Source organism: Camelus dromedarius, chromosome 7, assembly GCF_036321535.1.
Source record: "Camelus dromedarius isolate mCamDro1 chromosome 7, mCamDro1.pat, whole genome shotgun sequence".
NCBI classification, from domain to species: Eukaryota; Metazoa; Chordata; class Mammalia; order Artiodactyla; family Camelidae; genus Camelus; species Camelus dromedarius.
Genome location: NC_087442.1, coordinates 42,806,242 through 42,821,990, shown reverse-complemented (window position 1 = coordinate 42,821,990; position 15,749 = coordinate 42,806,242). Strand labels below are relative to the sequence as shown.

General features: G+C 34.3%; 1 protein-coding gene across 3 annotated transcripts in view; it reads left to right on the top strand.

The window, feature by feature from the left end:
- TAX1BP1 (Tax1 binding protein 1) overlaps window positions 1–15,523 on the top strand; it is a 76,442-nt gene extending 60,919 nt beyond the window's left edge. For all 3 annotated transcript variants that reach the window (XM_010988023.3, XM_031455103.2, XM_031455102.2), the window contains 4 exons: window positions 5,453–5,636; window positions 5,971–6,119; window positions 13,663–13,745; window positions 14,364–15,523. In XM_010988023.3, the coding sequence (XP_010986325.1) occupies window positions 5,453–5,636; window positions 5,971–6,119; window positions 13,663–13,745; window positions 14,364–14,565 (618 nt within the window). In that variant the 3' untranslated portion in view covers window positions 14,566–15,523. The remainder of the gene's footprint in view (window positions 1–5,452; window positions 5,637–5,970; window positions 6,120–13,662; window positions 13,746–14,363) is intronic.
- The last annotated feature ends 226 nt before the right edge of the window (window positions 15,524–15,749 follow it).

Below are 15,749 nucleotides of genomic sequence, written 5' to 3'. Positions count from 1 at the left end.
GTGCCCTGGAACTGGAACTGTAAAAGAGGACATTTAACATAATCTGTTTCTTAAATTGTGGAGGCTTTTTGTTTTAGGAGAATTGTGTATCAGCAGTTAATGTTGTTTTGCTCAGAAAGATAGCTACACTCACGTTGTGCTTATCTTTGAAGATAGGGGAGGTTCCACAGGGATTCTTGATCATTTTTGTTTCAAGGGCTTTTTGACAGTCTGGTAAAGTCTGTTTTCAGAAAATATTTTTAAATGAATAAAGCAAAATATACAGAATTACAAAGGAAACAGATTATGAGAGACAGTTATCAAAATTTTAAAACAGATTCATGATATATGTACTAGTAGTATATGTGCTTATTTATTAAAATGCTAAGTAAAATTTAGCATGTCTAATAATTACAATCAGTTCAAAGTAATGATGAATGTAAAGGCTACTTTGAGATGGCTGCAGTGAGTGTAATATGAATTGAGTATGTCTGTGATTTTTGTGGGTGATGAAGTTGAAGTTAATGCAACTGTTGCTGTGGTGGTTTTGCTTGCATCCATAGTTGAAGAAAATGCTAAATTTCAGTTAGAAGTTAGTGAAAAGATGTAAGTTTTGTTTTCCCATCTAAATTCATGGATCTCCTGGATTCTAAGCATAGACCCTTTGAGAGGGGGTATTGTGAATGCAAATTTAAGAATCTTTAAGTCCAGAGTTCAGTCTTCTGATTTGCCAAACAACCACACTAACTATTTTGTCCTTGTCCCTGTATTCTGTTTACCCTGCCTCCAGTTTCTCCCATGAGGAATCAGTGCTGCTTATTATTCCTTTTCTTATCCTGTTTGCAGAGGACTTACTGTATCTTTGATGGTAGAGGAGTGGAGTATGAACCTAGAGGAAACTCTTTATTAGGTTGGAATTCTCTGTGAAGTTGTTTGACTGTATCAGTGCATGCATAAATCTTTTGATGAAACCCTTGACTCCATTTAAGTAGTTTGTTTGCTTCCTGAAGAACCTAACCGCACTTCTTTAAATTGATTTGCTTAAACTTTTGCAGCAGTATTTTATCATTTCTAACTTAGCTGCTTTCATGCCTTTCTCTGTTGACACTGCCACTTTCAGAATCCTGAATTACTGTAGTGGTACATCTGGGGTTTTTGAGTCATAGCTGGAGATGAGATAACATCCATTAAGGGCCTGCTGTATTCTAAACACTCCCCTCGTTTCTCAGTAGTCCTCGGAGGCTTGGAGAAGATACGTTCCTCAGGGTTATTTGTGATGAAGCTGATGAGCAAATTCTGGCTTGACTCCAGTCCACCATGTCATGCTGCCCCTCTGATTATTTGTTTCTACTTTCAAGTGTGCCCAGTATAGTTTTGCTGAATTAGCCTTACTAAGACCATTTCACTGTGCTATTTCTGTTAGGCCCACTGTAGTAAACTGTGTGGCACGTCTGCCCTTCGTCCTGTGTTTTTAGCTGCATTTTCTACATTTCTCTTCCATCGAAGTACTAACCAGGCCCGACCTTGCCTAGTTTCCAAGACCAGACAAGATCGGGTGCATTTAGGGTGGTATGGCTGTAGGCTACATTTCTCCTACTCTTAACATGCATCCTGTGTTCTAGGTAAGTCATTCACTCACCAGTCCTTTGCTATGTTATATTTCACATGCTTAGGGGGAACTTCTAATTCTCATTTCTCTTCTCAAACCTAAATTGACTTGCATTTTTCATGTTTACCAGTTTTGCTCCCAATAATAATGATTTACTCCATTTTAAGGCTACTTATAAAGGCTAAAATTTGTTAACATACAGTCTCATCTATTCTCAAGGAATGACAGCAAAATCAGCTGAATTTTACTATACAGCTGAAAATTTTCATCCTTAAATCCTGTTAATGGTTGATGGTTTTTAAAAAAACAACTCTTATTGAGGTACAAGTTAAATACAATAAAATCCACTCATTTTAAGTGCAATCTGATGAATTTTGGCAAATATATATAGTTCTGTAACTACCATTACATTCAAACTATAGAGTGTTTCATTACTGCACATTTGCTTATGCTCATTAACAGTCAATTCCTCCAACTACTCACAGTCCCAGGCAACCATTGATCTACTTTTTGTTACTCTGTAATTTTATCTTTTCTAGCATTTGATAGCATTTGATATAAATGTGGTCATACAGAATTTATTCACTAGTTGATGACATTAATCCTTTTACCAGCTGATGGGCATTTGGATTATTTCTAATGTTTTGCTGTTGTGAGTAATGCTGTTATGAAGATTCTCCTACAAGTATTTTTGCAGACATATGTTTTCATTTTTCTTGAGTAGATACCTAAGAAGGGAATTGCTGGGTTATATGGTAAGTATATTTTTAAGAAACAGCCAAATTGTTTTTCAAAGAGGCTGTGCCATTTTGCATTTTTGCCAGCAGTATATGAGCTTTCCAATTGCTTGCTCTACAGCCTTACCAGCCTTTGGTATTGTGTTTTTAATTCTAGTCATTTTGGTGGGTGTGTCTTGTTACCTCATTGTGATTTACCTGTTTTAATTTCCCTGATGACTAGTGTTTTATTTTTATTATTATCATTTAATGCTATTAAGCTTTTATTTTTTAAAATTTTTATTGTTTTACTGAAGTACAGTTGATTAACAGTATTATTCATTCCAGGTGTACAGCATAGAGATTCAATATTTTTGCAGATTATATTCCATTATAGGTTATTACAAGATAATGGGTCTAAATCCCTTGTTGGTTATCTATTTTATACATGGGAGTTTGTGTCTGTAATCTCATACCCCTAACTTGTCCTTCCCCACTTCCCTCTACTCTTTGGTAACCACAGGTTTGTTTTCTGTGTCTTTGAGTTTGTTTCTGTTTTGCATATACAAGTCATTCATATTATTTTTTAGATTCCACATGTGATATCGTATGGTATTTGTCTTTCTCTGTCTGACTTACTGCATTAAGTACAGTAATCTCTAGGTCCATCCATGTTGCTGCAAATGGTAGTACTTCATTCTTTGTTATGACTGAATAATACTTCATTGTATGTACACCCACACACACACACATCTCTACACACCCCTTCTTAATCCAGCCGTCTGTTGATGGGCACATGGGTTGCTTCCATGCATGCATGTCTTGGCTATTTTAAATAGTGTTTTTGTCTTTTTCTGAATAGTCCCTATTGCTTAGTGATGCTCAGCATCTTTTCATGTGCCTATAGGCCATTAATGTATATTCTTTTATGAAGTATTTGTTCAGATCGTCTACCTAATTTTTTATTGGTTTCTTTGTTTTATTTGATTCTAAGAGGTTTTTTTTTCCTTTTAAATATATTTCAAATACAATTCCTTTGTTATGTATATCGGAAATATTTTCTCCCAATTTGTGGCTTGCCTTTTCATTTTTTAAAATATTATGTTTTGAAGAGCAGCTTCTGTTTTTGAAGTAGTCTAGTTTAGTAATATTTTTCCTAATGGCTCATGCTCTGTGTGTCAAAAGAAATTTTTGCTTAACAGGGTTACGAAGATTTTTCTCCTGTTTTTTTCTTCCAGTAGATTTATAGTTCAGGCTCTTATATTTAGATTTATGATCTATTTAAAATTAATTTTTGTGTATAGTATGATTTGTAGTCAAATTTTATTTGTATGCAGATAACCAGTTTTTAAACATCACATGCTTGAAAGACCACGTTTTTCCTCCATTGAATTACTTCTGCATCTTTGTTGAAAATTAATTGACAAAAAGTTGGGTGTGCATTTGTGGAATCTTTTTTCTGTTTTACTGATTCACATTAGGGGTCGGCAGACTAAGGCCTACAATCCAGATTTGGCTTGTGGCCTGACTTTTGTAGGTAAGGCTTTATTAAAGTGCATTGCCACACCCGTTCATTTTTTAGGTTTTATCTATGGCTGTAACAGCAGAGGCAGATTTGAGAAGTTGTGACAGACTGTGTGTCCTACAAACCTGAAAATACCTACGACCAGGCCCTTTATGTTAAAATACCTATGCCAGCCCCTGATCGTTTTTATGCCAAATTTATGTTCAGCTGATTACTATAGTTTTGTAAGTCTTGATCAGACTGTGCTAAATTAGTCTTGAACTTTGTTCTACTTTTAAAAAGTGGGCTATTCTAGGACCTTTCTATGTCCATGTACATTTTAGAGTGAGCTTGTCAACTTATACAAAAGCCTGCTGGAATTTTGATTGTGATTGCATTTAATGTGTAGATCAATTTTGGGGAACTTAATAGGATAAAAATAAGTTTTCCAGTCCATATTTGTTGAGGCTCTTTTTAATTTCTCTCAGTGATGTTTCTTATTTTTAGTTTGCAGACCTTGTTCATCTTTTGCTAAATTTATTCCTAAGCATTTAATTTTATCTATTGATGCTATTATAAATATAATTTTTAAAAATTTACATTTTTCAGTTGTGTTGCTGAAATATAGAAATACAATTGGTTCTATATATTGACCTTGTATACTGCAACCTTGGTAAATTAGTTAATTGTCCTAGTTTTAGTAGATTGCTTAGGATTTTCTACACCTATGATCATATCCTTTGTGAATAAAGATGAGTTTACTTCTTCATTTCCAGTCTGTCTGCCTTAATCTTGTTTAAATCTTAACAGTTGAGAATCTCCAGTATAATGTTGAATAGCTGATTAGAGCTAATATCCTTGCTTTAATATTTGATTTTAGGTAGAACCATTTAGTTTTTCACCATTAAGATTCACTGTAGGTTTTTGTAGATGGCTTTTTTTAGAATCATGAATGCCTGTTGATTTTATAAAGTGTTTCTTCTTGTATTTTTTGAAATGATCATATTATTGTTCCCATGTCTGAACATGGTGAATTACATTAATTTTTGGACATTAAACTAAATTTGCTTTCTTAGATAAAACCACTTGCTCATGATGTATTATTTTTTTAATATTGAATTTGATTTCTTAGTTAAGGACTTTTGCATCAGTATTCATGATGGTCTGCAGTTTTCCTATGATGTCACTGGTTTTGGTATCAGGATAATACTGGCCTTCTAAAGTAAGCTGAGGAAGTGTTTTTTCCTCTAGTTTTTGAAAATTCATATGTGATTAGTGTTTTTTTTAAGTTTCTTAAGTATTTGATAGACTTTACTAGGAAAGCAATCAGTTTTTTTTTTTTTTTTGTCTTACGATTTTTATTAATAGCTAAGTTGTAAGAGATTTACAGTTCCCCCTCAGCTCAATAAAAAGGGTATTCTTGGCACAACTAAATTTGAAAATATATTGGGCTTTATCCTGCTTTCTGATTTTTGTTAGATGTGGAAGGGACATTTATGAGAAGTTGAGAACCAGCCTTTCCTACTGTATACTTTAAACATAATAGGGAAATCATTTTATTGTTATATTTTGGCTAAATGTTTGATACTGTTCTTACTGTATTTGATTGTTTTTCTTATTCACCTTTGTTTTTATTAATTTTAGGAACTTAAAAGGAGTATAGAAAATAAAGCAGAAAGGAAAATGGAAGGTCAGAATACCCAGAGTCCTCAACAGATCTCACAGCATCGCAACACTAGCTCAGAGCAAAATGGTCATGTTCCTGCAGTGCCAAATACACAACCAGTTCTGCAGTATGGTAATCCTTATGCGACACAGGAAACAAGAGGTTATTAAAATATCTTTGATTTGGGGTTAGTTGAATATGGAATTTTTTGTTTGTATCTTTGTGGGATTAGAGAACCGTTGGTATGGTCAACTCTATCTTGTTTTATAACAAGCAGTTTTAATGTTTAACTGGCTTCATCTAGAAGCAATGCACATGAATGAGGAGTATTTGCTTATTACACATAGTTCTTATTTTTAAGAATCATTTGGGATAAAAATAACATCATTTTTTGGATGCACTAAAATGGTTCTTTATATTCTGTTCATCATAGTTATACACAGATTCTAATTTTAGTGCCAAGTTTCACCCTGCTCTTCCAAAATTTTTATTCCAGATGGCGCAGATGGCGCTTTTTACCCAGATGAAATCCAAAGGCCGCCTGTGAGAGTGCCCTCCTGGGGACTGGGAGATAACGTTGTCTGCAGCCAGCCTGCTCGAAACCTTAGTCGGCCTGATGGTTTAGAAGACCCTGAGGATAGTAAAGTAAATTGAATATCCGTTTTCTGAGCTAGTCCCTTTTTATTTTTTATCCTGTGTAGAGAGTTACATATGTGGGGAAAGAGAGAGTGTGTGTGCTTGTGTGTACACATGATTGCTTACTTGATTTTTGGAAAAATCTGTATTTAAATTTAAAAAATCAACCATTAATATGCTTCAGACTTAGACTATAGGATTTATACTAAAGTAAAAGATGAAGTTCGGAAAATGACCTCAGAATATTGTAGTTTTTAACTTAATCTTTAGAATTTTTCAAAAATGGAGACATAAGTGACATATAGCATTAGTTTCAAGTATCCAGCATAATGATTTGATATTTGTGTACATTGTGAAATGATCACCATAACAAGTCTGGTTAACAGCCATCATCACACAGTTACAAATTTTTTTTTTTTCTCGTGTTGAGAACTTCTGAGATCTACTCTTAGCAGCTTTCAAATACACGGTAGAGTCACAGATAGTTTAATCTAAATTATCACAAAGAATTTATATTCTTTTGATTGTAGGATGTCCTAGGCTGGAAGAAGGAAAGTGTTAATGATAGTGTTATGCTTCGGTGTGCATCTTTTCATATTTGCGTTTATATCCCACTGTAAATTATAAGGTGTACTCTATCTATTATCTTTAGCTAGAAAAAGAAAAACTTGTGTTCCATAGTTTCCTTATTCAGAGAAATAGTCTTATAGACATCATTAGTATTTGATTTCTCAGCAACATATTATTGATGAGAATTGAATGAGTTTGTGTGGCATGATCTTTTTATTTTATTTAAGAGATTTCTTCACCATTTAGTATATACTTTTCCCCATAGCAGCTCTTTCTGGATTTCCTGTGCACGAAGATGAATTTTAAAGAAATACTTTAAAATTGTGCTCTTTGCAAGTACAGTGGTATCATGACCTGTTTCTCATTTAATCTAGTTTGCTGCATTTAATTGCTATTAACCTTTGCAGAAACTGATCAGTGTTCAGACAGGCATAATTTTAGCCCCAGTGCTCAACACCCATAATGGGGAAAAATGTATTTCTCCCTCCTGCCATTTGGCCTCCTATGTCCATTACTGGGAATAATTAGGAAAACTGTCAGAACTTCTGTAGTCTATTTGAGGTCTAGAATATCATCTTACTGCTTTTTCACACCTTGGCTTCACATTTTGCATATTTAATCTGATCATTCTTGGCACAGATGTTACGTGTGACAAGCCCTTCTCTTCCGTAGTCATCTGCTTCAGTTTAATTAGCAGAATGTTCTTTCTGATCTGTGTGCTTTGCCCTCCTGCAAACCCATGAGAAGCAGTGTTAGAGTCTTGTGCTCATTTGCTGACATGCTTAGATTTGGTAATGAGATGAAAGGGCTTTTAATAGGCACACACCTTTGGTAATTGTATTTTGCTGTCTGAAGATTTTTCACATTAGACAGAAACTAATTTTTATGTACATTCAGACTGTATTTTTTAAAAAAAAAAATCCTGTCATTACAACAACAAAAATCACTTGCAAATGAAGTGGTCTTAGTAAGTAGTTTTAAAACGTTAGAAAATAGAAAGCAGACTTGAGTTGATCTGTTCCTTTTGTCTGATTCTTTGCCCTGAAAGTATTTAACAGCCACGGGACCCAGCACCTTTGAGTCGGGGTTGAAGTAGCCTACTCTTCCAGCCCCCTGCAGTCACACACCTGCCATGTCTTCTCCCTTCTGCACCAGAAACTGTGGTTTCTATCAGATCAAAATGGCCTTGTATGACTCACTCCCCTTTACCTAATAATAATAGCTGCAGTAACTGTAATAACATCATAATTATGATGATAGTGATGGTAGCAAACATTTCTGTAGTTTTATTTGCCAGCCAGTGCTTAACTATATAGCCATATTAACTCTTCATAGCAGTCCTATGAGGTAGAAACTGTTTGTTACTACCTCTGTAATGCGGGAAGCTGAGAGACAGATTAACTGGCTTGCTTCAACTCATACAGCACTGGTAAGGGTACATCCTCATCAGTTTGGCTGTGGAAGCTGTGGTTTTTAACTACAGTGTATCAACCTATCAAATGACTAACCTAGAGGTTCCCGAACTTTTCTCAGTTCATGGCCCCTTTAGCATCTCAGTAAATTTTTTTTTTTTAACAGCACCACACAGGCCAAAAGAAATACTTAACAATTTCCTAATAAATGTGTAGTAACCATTTGAAAAAAAATACACATGAATTGAAAGAAAAAGTCATTTTTATTTCATTCTTAAAAAACCTCAATTACAAATGGGATATATGTGGCTGTTGACCACTGGACGACTTCTCAAACCTTGGAATCAGATTGGACAAGCCACTTTCCAGTTGTTTTTACGCCTTTGTATAGTGTTTCCTTCCACTTGGACTAGCTTTGCTCTTTTTCTTCTATCTCTGAAAGACAGGCTCACATGTTCTGTTAATGTGTAGTTTGCAGCTTCCCACATGCATCCTTTACTATGATCCCCTAAACTGAAGACAGATAATTTGTGTGTGTGTGTGTGTTTTTCCTGATGAGTTTTTAGTTTTTATTCTCAGAAGGATCTGATTCTCCAGGGGGTTTGACAACAAAATTATTGAGAATTATTGCTTGAAAGAATCAAGGCCTGTTTCCCATTGTTATGGTACATTGAATGTTAGCCTTTTAAAAATTTTGCCATTTTTTGTATTGTCTTATTTTTAAAATTTTACTTTGAATATAACCAATATGTTTCCTGTTTACAAAAGTAGCATATAAATATAGTCAATTCATTTGTCAGTGCCAAGACATTTCAGTGGGGAAAGAATACTCATTTGAACAAATGGTGCTGGGACATTTGGATGACTATATACAAAAGAATGAAATTGGACTCTTACCTCATACCATATACAAAAATTAACTCAAATCAAACCTAAATATAAGAGCTAAAGTATGAAATTCAAAAGAAAACGTAGAGGTAAGTGTGGTAGTAGGCAGTGGTTTCTTAGATATGATGCCAAAAGCATATGCAAACAAAGGAAAAAGTAGATAAATTAGACTTCATCAAAAGGATTACATGAATTCTATACTGTTCTATTTTAATTTTTTTATACACACTTACTTCCAGCTGATTCTGTATCTCTGGTTAGCGTCTCTTAATGCTGAATTTTACCTTTTCTACCATGTACCATGTAGTCCAGTGTCTTTTATATATACTAGGGGCTGTTTAAATATTTGTGATTAATGATTTTAGCTAAAGAAATACTTTAAGTATTTTCTGCTTACTAAACTATGTAATATTCAGATCATCTTAGAAAAATAATTTTTGGTAATAGCTTTGAGATACAATTAACATACTGTACAATTCACCATTTAAGGTATATAATTCAGTGGGTTTTAGTATATTCACAGAATTGTGCAGCTGTCACCAAATTCAATTTTAGAACATTTTCCTCACCACAAACAGAAAGCCTGTACCCTTTAGCAGTCATCTCCCCCATGCTGGCCCCCAGCCCCAGGGAAGGTTTACTTTAGGTCTCTGGAGTTGTTTATTCTGGTCATTTATAGAAATCAGATCACAGAGTATGAGGTCTTTTGTGATGGGCTTTTCTTGTTTAGCACAGTGTTTTCAAGGTCCATTCATGTTTAGCATACATACATGTTTAGCGTGAAGAATGTACTTCATTCCTTCTTAATGCTGAATAATCTGTTGTGTAGATCTACCACACTGTGTTTGTCCATCCACCCGTTGATTGATAGGTTGCTTCCCCCTTTTGGCTGTTGTGAACAGTGCTGCTGTGAACTTGGGTACAAGTTGTTTGAATATCTGTTTCAGTTCTTTTGGTTATATACCTGGGAGCTGAATTGCTGGGTCATATAGTAACTGTGTTTATCCTTTTGAAGAACCACCTGATTACTTTTCCATAGGCAGAGTATGAGGGTAAGAGTTCCAGTTTCTCCACATCTTTGCCCAGATTTGACTGTTGTTTCGATTAAAGCCCATCCTAGCAGATGTGAAGTGGCCTACCATCATGATCTGATTTGCATTTCCCTGATGGCTAATAATGCTGAGCATCTTTAATGTGCTGCTTGGTCATTTGTATATTGTCTTTGTGGAAAATGTCTATTCAAGTCCTTTGGCCACTTTAAAATAGAGTTATTTGTCCCTTATCAGGTAAATGATTTGCAGATATTTTCTCCCATCTGTGAGGTATCTCTTCACTTTTTGTAGTTTGCTTTGCAGCACAAAAGTTTCAAATTTTGATGAAGTTAAATTTACCTCTTTATTTTTTGCTTTGGTTGTTGTATCAGAAACCATTGCCTAATCTAAGGTAGTTCTAGCTTTTACATTTAGGTCTTTGGTCTGTTTTGAGTTAATTTTTAAATATGGAGAAAAGTAACATTTGAAAAGTAATAGAGATCTTACAAAATTATTTGCTTACTGATATTTTAAATACCATTAAATTATATAGTTATAATTCAGTGATGTTGATATTCCTTCATTGACATATTTACTAGAAAAGGATGTTTGGCAGAGCTTAAACAATAACATCTCATAAAAAGAGGAATGTTGACTAATATTACCTAATAATACAAAGTTATGAAGGATAAAGTTTTTTTAAAAAACATTAATTCTTTAGTTTTAATCAGTCATTGGTACTCTGTTTTATGTGTTGATTTTGGCATTAGCAAGTATCTTTCTTATTTTAAAGTATTTCATTTATTTTGATGGTGGGTTTTTTGGAGGTTTTGTTTTTTGGGTTTTTTTGGGGGGGTGGTGGTGGTAATTAGGTTTATTTATTTAGTTATTTTGATGGAGGTACCGGGATTGAATCCAGGACCTCATGCATGCTCAAGATGTACCCTGACCACTGAACTATACCCTCCCATCCAGCAAATAAGTGTCTTAAAGGATGCTCTTGAACTAAAGTAATAATTATCAACTTAGTAGAAGTTTTATTAAGTGGTGGAGCTTTCTTCACTGATACTCATTACTAACTCCTTGATAGCTAAATATTTTGAATAATTCCTGGCAAAGGTGGAATCACAGTACAGTTTGGGACTTGCTGATTGAATCCTAATGATTCAAATGGTGTAACTCAGGGATTAGCTCCTGAGTGGTATTGCTAGTTTGATCACGACTGCATTTTTTATTGTGGTGGAATACACATAAAATTTACCATCTTAACCATTTTAAACTACATGGTTCTATAGCAGTAAGTTCAACTGAATGATGTCCTCACATTCTTTTAAGGTGTGTAGTAAAGCTTTATGATTCAGTGCTGAAATACTGTCGGATGTCTTAGGTTCTTGTCTGTTTTTCTCTTTACTAGTAGCCATTAGTAGCCTGCCTTAATGGCCTCACTTCCCAGTCTGATTTGTTATATTTAATCTAGTATGATTTTGGAAACCAATGAACTAAATACGCTTGATGAGTTAATCAGAACAACCATATTTGTGAGGGGAAATTCGGTCATTTTGCCTGTCGAGATCACCAGAGACTTTATTATATAAATTGGAGACTCAAAGAATTTATTACATACTTCCTGGTTTTGAACTATTCACTGAGGAGGCTATTTCTTATTTCATGAGGATTTAGGTCTCATTATTACATCTAGAATTCTACTCTTGAGTCCCTCTTTCCTTTTATTAGGTAATAATAATGGTAGAAAATACTGGTAGGTTTGTCATGACTGAATTATATATGGCTTAGAAAGCATAAATTGCTTTTCGTCTTCCTCCTTCAGATATTTTCTAAGCAGGGTTGACATAAGGTTAGTCTGAGTCCAGCTCCTTAGCTTTATAGTAACAAACACTGTTGTTAGCTGATTCATGGGAGCAGTAAATTGGTGTAAGCTCTTAGCTGTTACAAAAAAACTGGGGAAAGTGGTTGTCAGATTTTTGGTTCCACTGTATTTTTGGCCCCTAAACAGTTGTATTTTACTATAAATATCTATCATCAGGAATTTTGAAAAGTAGACTATATGAAAACCTTTCCTTTTATCTGCTCCCACTTTCTTAAATAGCATTTAAAAATTTAAAAAATTTTAAAAGATAAATGAGAAAATTTTGTCTATTTTATTTGTAGTTGTTTAAGCAGATTCATGTTTCACACATACTGTTGCTGGAAGGCCTAATCCGGCACCTGATTTGACACAGCATCACAATTTGCCTGTCATACATATTAAGCTTAGCAGATTCAACTATTGTTATCTTCCCTCTTTGTACCTACAGATTTAAAAGCTGTCTGGATTTTACTTAGACTTTTAATTTTTGAAATATATTAAGTACTTGTCCTGTATTCTCCAGTTTCTCAATCCTCCATTAGGTTATTGATCCTGTTTTTGCCCAGTTATATCCTAAAGGAATCATTTATAAACAAAAGTGTTTTCTCATGTGATGCACATGGGGAAAAAAGGCCTCCCACCCCTTTTGTTGACCTTTCAGGAGGGGATAATTGTCAGAATAATAGCCAAGTTACCCTACCCTCCCTCATACCCCTCTCCCACCCCACCCCCCAAAAAACGGTAACTTGGTTTATCTTTTGTTTGTTCACTTCTAATTTCCCACCACATACTTTCTTCTGGTACCTCTTCCCATGATAGACTTGACTTAGCCCGTTACTGCTACTTAGCAGTTCTGGTAGTGCCTGCTGTAATCAGTGCCTGCCCTACCTGTTTGTGTGCTGTTTATGACATGAGAGCACCTAGCAGAGCTGCTCTGAAGAAGACAGATGGGCACTTGAGATGATGTGGTTGCTTTTGATATGAAGTGACAGTTTGTGTTTGGCTGCTGATGCAGCATTGTGCAGATCTCTGAAAAATGACCACCAGGGATTACAGGCAAGGAAATCCAAAACAATCTTTTCTCTCCAGTTCAAACTCAGATTTACAGGGTTTAGGAGTCTTCCTTGATAACCTGTTAATATTTATTTTTGTTAATATTTATATTTTTAGATATTTAAATTTGAATGTTTACTTTTTTTAAAACAGGGTTTTTGAGGCCTGTAGTTTGATGCATCATTGCTTTAACATGGTTTTCCAGTTGGATTTGCTCGTGTATTTGCTGAAAAACATACACACATGCAAACTTATATTTTAATACTTTTCCTTTATAATTTCTACATATAGTGCAGTGGATATATATTGTCAAAGAAGATCCTGCCTGTTCTATAGACTAATAGTTATTAAATAATAGAAAAAAATTATGCATTCTTAAGATTTTAATGAAAATAGTCACTCTGTATGGAATGATTAAAAAGTCAATAAGGTTACCTACATATAGGTCAGAAAGTCTACTGATTTCTACTTCATTCACAAACGCAGGTGTAGTATACTCATCCCTTCCACTGAGTAATGTTTTTTATTTCAAGGTAAGACTTATTTCATAGTGAAATACTCTGTAAAAAGAAATTACTTTCAAACATAACTTAACATGGAAATCTAATTTAATGATAAAAGAAGTAAGTTTTTGAAGGTGTAATTTTCTTTTATATGGTGTTAGATTGAATTAATTGAACTTCTGTTTGGTTTCACTTTTCTCAAAAGTTGCAAAATTATTTTTTGCCTAGGAAGAGGAGAATGTGCCCACTGCTCCTGATCCCCCAAGTCAGCATTTACATGGGCATGGAACAGGCTTTTGCTTTGATCCCAGGTAATTTTCCTCTTTCCTGTGTAGAAGTTGAATTACCAGTAGTTCACAATGTATGTATGGCCCCTGCAAATCTGTTAGAAATGTGTCTGATCCATCGCCGTCCCTCAGACCTTCTGAACCCAAAACTCTAGTTGTGGGCCCAGCATTGTGTGTTCCAGCACGGCCACGTGGTTCTGATGCGTGCATGCCTTTGAGGACCAGGGCTATAAACACCTTTAGTTGTTAAACTGAATGAAAACTGTTGGGAAATCACAAGTTGTATTAATCTTTACAGTTTTACAAAAGGTATATTCTGTTAAAAATTGAAGACTTCTTGTCACTAAAGCCTCATTTCATAATGTGATTGTATTTTTTTGGATTCTAATGAAAAAAGGCTTTTGTCAGTCTAAATTGTAGAACTAAAATTTAGAGGCTTTATAAATGGTTTACACAGTTGTCAGTAGCAAGTTTTTAGAAGCAGAGAGAGATATCTGGAGTAACTGAAGACTTTCCAGGTAAGTTGTTAGTATGAATATCGGCTTGACTAGATAAATGTAACCTTGCTATATCTGAAGATTACTGCTGTTAGAAATCTATTTATTAGAAATATGTAATTTCTTTCATTTTTATTTCCTCAAGCTTTGATGTTCAGAAGAAATGTCCACTTTGTGAATTAATGTTTCCTCCCAACTATGATCAGAGCAAATTTGAAGAGCATGTTGAAAGTCACTGGAAGGTGTGCCCAATGTGCAGTGAGCAGTTCCCTCCTGACTATGACCAACAGGGGTTTGAAAGGCATGTACAGACCCATTTTGATCAGAATGTTTTAAATTTTGAGTAACTTTATTAGGAATAATACAGTTTAGAAAAAAAAATGTACCCCCTCAAATAGACCACTAAGGAGACCACAAGGTGTCACTTCCATGCACCCTTCACCACACTTTGCTGACCAAGAGCTACTGTTGAGTTTGGTGTTACAGGGTCAGGTCTTTGGCTTATCAATCAATATGATTTTAACCTCTGTTAATCTTACCTGCTTAAGAAGTTCTTGTGTGTTTATATCTTTATTTATTCCCCCTTTTGCAAAATTATATGAAAAAAGGAAACAGGAATTAGTTTGTTACCGCACTAAAAAATACACATGTATAGTGTGTTATGTAGCAGAATATTTACAAGTTTTTGTTGACCTTGTTGATGGAGCATGATTACTAAAAATTATGTAATAAAATGAATTTATCATAACAGCCCTGCAAAGTAATTCTTTGAACAAACTTCCATAATTTAGTCTATGAAATGGTGTTTTTTTTTTTTTTCTTAAAACCCTTTAGAAAGGAAGCTGCATGTAGAATGAGATCATGTGCTTGCAAGGTAGGAAATAGCCTTTTTATAGTTGAAATCTTTGCTTTAGGAATTAATAGAAGGCATATTTTGCTAATTTCATGACTAAAATTTTTTAGAATAACCCGAATGATCACTTCTAAGCCATCTTAAAGTTATATTTCTATCTGGGGAAATGGAACAAGGTATGTCAGTGTAATAGTTTAATATTAAATCATATACTAAACAGTGGTGTTTGTGTCATAAGATCACAGAAAATGTATTCTTTGTCTTTTTTATTTTCTTGGTAAGAAATATAACTTAATGTTTAGTGATTAAATACGTAATGCATAAACCCAAATCAGATTAACGTGTTACCTCTCTGCTGTGTGCTCACTAACGTTGAAGAGGACACATTTTTAGAGGTGTGTAATTTGTCAGGTTTGTGATAATTTTTCATTAAATCTAGCATCTTGAATGTCTTTTTTGTCTGGGCCTTTGAACATTTCTGAACTATATATTCCTTTCCTCTTTTAGAATATAAATGTTAATTAAAGTACTGGCTTTTTGATTTTGCTGTTTTTGTAGTTATCAAAATATTTAAGTGTGTCCTAATGTTCAGGTTGCTATATTTGAACTGCATACACATCTCATCGTATTTGTTTTTAGGAGCAGAATTCGTGTATCATTGGAATCTTTACTTTATAA